The sequence below is a fragment of the Oryza brachyantha genome, chromosome 12 (genome assembly GCF_000231095.2).
Source record: "Oryza brachyantha chromosome 12, ObraRS2, whole genome shotgun sequence".
NCBI classification, from domain to species: domain Eukaryota; kingdom Viridiplantae; phylum Streptophyta; class Magnoliopsida; order Poales; family Poaceae; genus Oryza; species Oryza brachyantha.
This window is the reverse complement of record NC_023174.2, coordinates 5,744,229-5,751,969: the sequence shown is the minus strand read 5'-3', so window position 1 is coordinate 5,751,969 and position 7,741 is coordinate 5,744,229. Positions and strand designations below refer to the sequence as shown.

Sequence of the window (7,741 nt, the reverse complement as noted above, 5' to 3'; positions counted from 1 at the left end):
CGCCCTACCGTCGTCGTGGTCCACCTAGTGAACTCTCCCCTTCCTCCTCAATCTCTCTCTCGGCGCCCACCGTCGCGTCGCTCCGCGCCGCCCGACGTCGTGTCGCCGCGCCTAGCCGCCACACCGTCCGCGTTGCGCCGCTCCACCTACGCACGCTTCCGCTCTGCCTCGCCGCGACGCGTCCCCACCGTGCCACGCGGTGCGTGCGCCTCGCGCCCGTGCTTGGCCGCTACTCGCCGTCATCACCGCGTCACCTCGCTGTGCCGACCGCGTTGCCGCTCGCACTGTTGGTCACCGCCCTGCGTCCGTGCACCCCGCCGTCGCGCTGAGCTGCATTGCCCCTCGCCTCGACGGTTGTGCCTCGCCCGTGCCGCCGCGTCGTCGGTCGAGCCGCCTCTCCGCTCGCGCCGACCCAACGGCTGCGCCGCAACTGCCGGGCGTCATCACCAGCCGCAATCCGCGCCGCCCGCTTGTCCGCGCCGTGCCACCTTGCCCCGCCCTCGTCCTGCACCGGCCGCGCGCAGCCACTGTGCCGCTTTTCCCGGCCATGACCCGCGCCGCCGCCAACCACCTCCCGCTTTCGCCGCACCGCGTCCACCCGGCCGCGCTAACCACCGCTCCGCCCTAAGCGTGCCGCCGCCGCATCGGCTCCCTTTAAAATCCAACCCTCGTCCGCCGCTCGCCCCCCCTCCGGCTCGCCTTGGTTGCTCGACGTCGTGCCGCTCGGCCGATGCCGCCGCCACCCGATTCCGTCGCACGCCGCCGCTCCGAGCCGCACGCCACCTCCGCCTCGTCCACGCCGACCCGTTGCCGCCGTTCTCATCACCGGTGAGCCTCTCCCTTTCTCTCTTCCTCCCTCTTTTTCACTTCGGCCGCCGTCGTCGACGGATGTGTCGCCGTCACGCGCGCGCCGTTTGCCGCCGCCGACGCACCCTCTCGGGGCCGTCTCCATCGCCCCGCCATCGCCGCTGCGGAACCGCCGTCCTTCGCCGCCCTCCGCGCCGGATGCCGCCGCCCTCCTCTGCCTGCACCCCTCACCGCCACGGCACAAGCCGAGTACCCACGATGTGTCGCCCGTTGCCGCGTTGCCCTCGTGCTCGCGCCGCTGCGCTGCGTCCGTCCAGCCTCCTCTGCTTGCCACAGCGCCGGCACCATCGTGCTGCGCCGCTGCCACGCCTCGCCGTGCACCGCCGCCCCGCTCCATCACGCCGGCGCAACCACCACTCAGCTTTCCCCGGTCGCCGCCAAATCCATTGCCCGGAGTAACCACCGCCCCGCTTCTCCCGGCCGCCAGCCGCCGCCTCGCGCCGCCGCGCTCTCCGGATTTCCCACGCCGAATCCGCCGCTGACTCCATTTCCCGAGCCCGCAACGGCCGCCGTTCGCCGCGCCCGCGTGTGCAACGTGGTCTCTAACCGCCGCCTCCGCCCTAGCCGGCTGCCCCAATAAAATTCGCCTCCCTGCCCACCGCCGCCATTTCTTTCCCCTCTCCGCCCGAGCCGCCGTTGTGCCTAGCCACCTCGCCGCCGCGCCCAATCTCGCCACCTGTGCGCCGCCATCCACGCCGCCGGTTGTCACCACCTGTCCCGCCACGACGCCGACTCACCGCCGTCGTTCCCACCGCCAGTAAGCCGTCGCCGTCCCCCTTCCCTCTCTTTTTCCCTCCGCACGATGTCGCTGAGGTCGTCGCCGCCGCCGCGCGTGTGCGTGCCCCAGACGTCACCGTCGCCCCTCCGCCCATCGTTACCCTCGCCTCGCCGTCGCCGACGCAACCTCACCGACGCCTGAGTGCCGTCGCCCTCCCATCGCGCCGACGTCGCCGTCGGGCGCCATTGCCGCCGTCGGCCATGCGCCTCCTCTCTACCTCGGCCGCCGCCTCACCTCGCCGATCCTTAGCGCCATCGCTCGCCGCGCCGTCGGTCGTCGCAGCCGCCCGCTGCCGTTGTGCCGACGTCGCCGGTCGCCGCTCGCGCCGTCGCCCCGCCGCCTGCCGCCTGCCGCGCCTGCGCTCTCCCCTCCCTCCTCTACTCTCTTCCTCTATCCAGCGGGCCCGGCCAGTCGATCTCTCTCTCCTCGTGGGCCCCCTTGTCAGCCCCTCTTCTCCTCCTGTCTCACTGCCAGTGGGTCCCGGCTGTCAGCCTCCCTCTCTTCTCAGTGCTGACGTCATCCCTCCGATTAATTGCGCAATAAATCAATAAGGTTTTTCTGTTTAGTTTAAAAACACAGATAATCTTCTAAAATTCATAAGTAATTCGTCTAGTCTCCGTTTAGGTCCATTCAAGTTTCATTACATTCAGAAAAATGCCAAGAATCCATTAAAAATAGTTTCTTTCTCTGTTTCAGTAGTTTTATAGCCTGTTTTTCTTGTTTTGCCGTGTTTGTCGTAGGTTTTGACCCCGTCGCAACGCCGTTCGTTCTCGAAGTCGTCGCCGAAGTTCCTCGTGGGTCTAAGCAAGGCAAGTGGCACCCTTCTTTGATCATATTGAACCTATGTTTATAAAATCCCCGGCTTTTACATTCAAACATGCATTGTTTTATGCAAATCTATTTATTGTATTTATCTATTGGGCAATTACCTAGATATCCGTTGATCCTCATTCATTATTATTGTCATCCCAGGGTTAATTTGACTAGAATTAGGGTTAGTCGATGCTTAGCCATGCTTAGTTCAACTAGCTCAACAATTCTTATTTATTGATTAAACTTTAATAGACCTTTAATGGTTGCTACCATTATTCATTTCCCGTTGAGGATTAATACAACTAAAATATTGCTTATGGTGGGCTGTGGGTGCATGGTTTTGAAAGTCGCACCCATGGCAATTAAGGACCGGTTCTCAGGAAACCCTGAAGGTCTTACACGTACTAACCACAAGCCAGAATGGGCAACGGTGAGACTCGTAATCTAGCTTGTCCCTATTCGACGTACCCAGGCAAAAGTAGGCGTGATGGAGTATGGACGGGCAATCGTGGTGTAACGAAAGCTTCTCCTGCTTCCGGATCTACCAAGGCACAAGAGGGGACTGCCCGACTTGGTGTAAAGGAGGGGGTGAAACCTGAAGTGTGGTGCGATTGTCTAGGGAGGGTTAGGTGAAAGGTCTTATCATGGTTTCCGTACTGAGGTATCGTGGTGATACGTTGGGGCATGGTGACATGCTTGGCAGCCATGTCTTGTGGGTAAAGTTGTACACCTCTGCAGAGTAAAACTATTCGAATAGCCGTGCCCGCGGTTATTGGGCGAACTGACAGACTCACTGGGATTAGTTGAACCCCTTTAATAATTTTATTAATCTTGGAACTGGTTTGACCCTGCGCAATGTGGTGTAACGTTGGCAGTGGTTTGGGTCTGTCGCAACGTGGTTTAACGTTGGGCAGAGGGTTGACCCTGTCGCTACGTGGTGTAACGTTCGACAGTGGTTTGGGCCTGTTGCAACGTGGTGTAACGTTGGACAGTGGATGTTTATTTTAAATGCTTACTTTACTTTTATTTCATTCTATTTTATCTACTGTTTTGCTAAATTACTGCAGCTTTTGTGCAAGTTAACCTTAGCCTATCCTTGATACCCTGTTGCATTCATTATTCTTCCTCTCTTGGGTGTTACTTGTTGAGTACGGTGGTTTGTACTCAGCCTTGCTTAATTTTTCCCCCACCAGAGCAAGTGCCAGAGCCTGAGTCAGAAGGTTGTTCCGAAGGTTGAAGTGAGGTTCAGTCCGCCGTCGAGAATGCCTGTGGTGTGGAGCCGTCTTCGCCAGCTGAAGCTGAAGATTAGATGGTTTAGTTTGTTTTCCTTTTCCGCTGCATTTCGATAGATAATTGTTTTTACTTGTTTTTAAGTCGTGGAACTGTGTATTGATTTGTCATAGTGTGTACTCGGGTTGATGCCTGGACCGAGATTTAATACATGCTATTGTTCAGAAATTTGGTGTAAATTTCTGGGCGTGACAGCCAAGACGCTCAATGATATGAAGATCCTGAAGTCAAAGCTACGCCCGAGTAATGCGCCCTTCCACGGGGTCATTCCCAGGACTATCAGCAACACCACTTGGGCAAATTACTCTTCCGGTGACCTTCGGAACAAAGGATAACTACCGGATGGAGAATATCTACTTTGAAGTCACTATCTTCGAGACAGCATACCAGGCCATCATCAGCAGGCCCGCGCTAGTGAAGTTCATGGCTGTCCCGCACTACACCTACCTCATGGTCAAGATGCCCGAACCACATGGCGTCATCACCTTGCGCAGCGACATCAAGCAGGCTTTCAACTGCGAGGCGGAGAGCTGCGAAATCACGCAGCAGGCTGAAGCGCAGGCCGTCCGGGAGCAGATACGCGAAGCTTCGACTCATGAGACGGGGGACGATGACCTACCGTTCGAAAAGATGGCAAAGATCACCTCCAACGAGAAGAAGCAGATCACCCTCAACCCCACCGACTCGTCTAAATTTACATTCATAGGAACTCAGTTAGACTCTAAATAGGAATTCGTGCTCATCACTTTCCTCTGAAATAATAAAGATATTTGTGCTTGGAAACCGTCTGATATGCCAGGAGTCCCTAGGGAAGTGATTGAGCACTCTTTGAATGTAAAAAACGACGCTAGGCCAGTTAAGCAGTGCTTTCGCCGCTTCACACAAGATAGGAAAGACGCGATTAAGGAGGAGTTGACCAAACTGCTCATGGCTGGCTTCATCAAAGAAGTCAAATACCCCGACTGGTTGGCCAACCCCGTCTTGGTCAAGAAGAAGAACAACAAATGGCAAATGTGTGTGGATTACACGGACCTTAACAAGGCATGCCCTAAAGATCCGTTTGGTCTGCCGCGCATCGACCAAGTCGTAGACTCGATGGCTGGCTATGCACTACTCAGCATCCTCGATTGCTACTCAGGCTACCATCAGATCAGCCTAAGGCAGGCTGATCAGATGAAGACCGCCTTCATCACACCATTCGGGACGTACTGCTACATCACAATGTCGTTCGGTCTAAAAAACGCAGGGGCAACCTATCAGTGAACTATCCAAGGTTGCCTCCACGACCAGATTGGGCGAAACGTGGAAGCATACGTTGATGACATGGTTGTTAAGTCGAGGAAGAAGGATGACCTACTAGACAATCTAGAGGAAACCTTCAACAACCTCCGACAATACAGGATGAAACTCAATCCTGAGAAGTGTGTGTTTGGCGTCCCATCTGGCATGCTCCTAGGTTTCGTCGTATCCCGACGAGGCATCGAGCCAAACCCAGAGAAAGTCCAGGCCATACTCAACATGAAGCCTCCCAGTAAGCTCTGACACGTCCAGAAGCTAGCCGGATATGGCGGCCCTTAGCCGATTTGTATCACGACTCGGCCTACGAGGGATGCCCTTCTTCAAGCTACTAAAGAAGACCGACCACTTCACATGGAACCCGAAAGCACAAGAAGCCTTCGAGGACTTCAAGAAATACTTGACCTCTCCCCCCATGCTGGCTTCGCCTAGCCCAAGCGAGCCGCTCCTGCTCTATGTCTCGGCCACAGAACAAGTCGTCAGCACGGTCCTCGTGGTCGAGCGAGAAGAAGATGGACACGCTCAATTGGTCTAGTGACCAGTCTACTTCGTTAGCGAAGTACTCGGGGAGTCCAAGTTAAATTATCCCCAAGTCTAGAAATTGCTCTACGGAGTCCTGATCATGGTAAGGAAACTCATTCATTACTTCCAAGCCCACTAGGTTTCAGTCGCCACATCCTATCCACTCGGCGATATCATACACAACAAGGAAGTGCAAGGCCGTATCACGAAGTGGGCACTGGAGATGATGCCATACGACATCACATTCAAGCCCCACACCGCGATAAAGTCACAGGCACTCGCCAACTTTGTGGCCGAGTGGTCCAACGTACAACTAGAAACCACGCCAGAAGAGCTGCTCCACTAGACAATGTACTTCGACGGCTCCTTACGAATGTCAAGGGCTGGGGCTGGAGTGGTGCTTATATCGCCCAACGGCGAAAAATTCAAGTACGTACTCCAAATCCACTTCCCGGCCTCGCATAACGTAGCTGAGTACGAAGCACTCCTCCATAGGCTGCGGTTGGCTATATCCCTCGGGATTAGGCGGCTGTTCGTTCGCGGGGATTCTCAGCTAGTAGTCAACCAGGTCATGAACGAGTGGACCTGCGCTGACGAAAACATGCAAGCCTACCGACAGGAGGTGTGCAAGCTTAAAAATAAGTTCAAAGGATTCGAGCTGGTCCACGTGCTGCGGCACAACAACGAAGCCACCGACAAATTAGCCAACCTCGGCTCGAAGCTACTGCAGGTGCCAACCGACATATTCGTCGAACACCTCACAAAGCCAACAGTCAAGAAGAAGGGCGAACCCAAGCCAACCCCGAGCGAAGCTGAAGACGAAGGAAACAATGGCGAACAGCCAAACTCCGACGGCCTCACGGTCGCTATCATCGACGACGACTGGAGAACCCCGTTCATCAAGTTCCTCACGGAGGAAGTCCTCCCGACCGATAAAGCAGAAGTCGAACGTGTCAGCCGACGAAGCTACTGCTACATCATGTCAGACGGAGAACTCCTTCGACGCAGCGCGTCAGGCATTCTTATGCGCTACGTGCTCCCTGACGAGGGCAGACAAATCCTCCAGTCGATCCACTCGAGCCTCTGCGGCAACCACGCCTCAGCTAAGACGCTAGTCGGAAAGGCATATAGGCAAGGGTTCTTCTGGCCAACCGCCGTCACAGACGCACAAGAATTGGTTAGAAAGTGCGAAGGGTGTCAATTCTTCGCAAGGCAGACACACGTGCCGGCACAGGAACTGCAGACTATCCCGTTCTCCTGGCCGTTCGCTGTCAGGGGACTCGACATTGTCGGGCCCTTTAAGCGGGCACTAGGAGGGTTCACCCACTTGTTCGTTGCCATCGACAAGTTCACAAAGTGGATAGAAGCAAAACCGGTCGCCACAATTGACTCGGCACACGCAAGGAACTTCATACAGAACATTATCTGTAGGATCAAACAAGATCAAACAAACCTACCAGAGGGGGGTGAATAGTAGGGAAAAACAAAACCCAAAAATCTTTCGCGGAATAAAGGATTACCTCTGTCGAAGAAATTGACGAAGGCTTACTACCTTGATTGCGTTGCTCCTGTGCCGCCGCTACCTTGATCGTGCCGCTCATGTGCCACCGATCAGATCATCGGATCGCGCCACTACTATGACGTCGATTAGATCGTCGAAATCCAAAAAATCACCAGTAGATGAAAGCTGAAAACGTAGATTGAATGATCTTGACTTTATTGCATCAACTGGTATTTACAAAGTGCACCAACAACACTCCTATCAAAATCGTCGATCTAGAATCAACAACTAAATCTCACAAAAAGCACACCGGGGGCATACCCCTTGGTCTCTATTTATATCGAAAAGTCTATCACCAAATAGGAGTAGGACTCCTTATACTAATACGACTCATCCTCGAAAACTATTTCCAACTAGAATCCAGTTTCCCAAACCGCGAACGTGCGCTACAGCACCTTTGGCGCTACAGTAACCCGATTCCGCTATAGTAACCCGTGGCCTGCTACAGTAATCCGAACCGAGTACTGTAGCAAATTCCTTTGCTTTTCTCATCTAGTTTTGATCCGATTTACTTCCCGATTTTTCCGGTGCTTACACATACAACATGTGAAGCCCGTTACGATTCCATCCTACACGGTGTTCCTCCACCATGTGTCAACTTGCATTTAATATCG

The 7,741-nt window shown here is 54.8% G+C and overlaps 1 protein-coding gene across 1 annotated transcript; it reads left to right on the top strand.

The window, feature by feature from the left end:
• The first annotated feature begins 3,994 nt into the window (after positions 1-3,994).
• LOC102711942 lies at positions 3,995-4,477 on the top strand. The gene has a single exon (XM_015843482.1). The coding sequence runs from the start codon at positions 3,995-3,997 to the stop codon at positions 4,475-4,477; it is 483 nt and encodes a 160-aa protein (XP_015698968.1).
• The last annotated feature ends 3,264 nt before the right edge of the window (positions 4,478-7,741 follow it).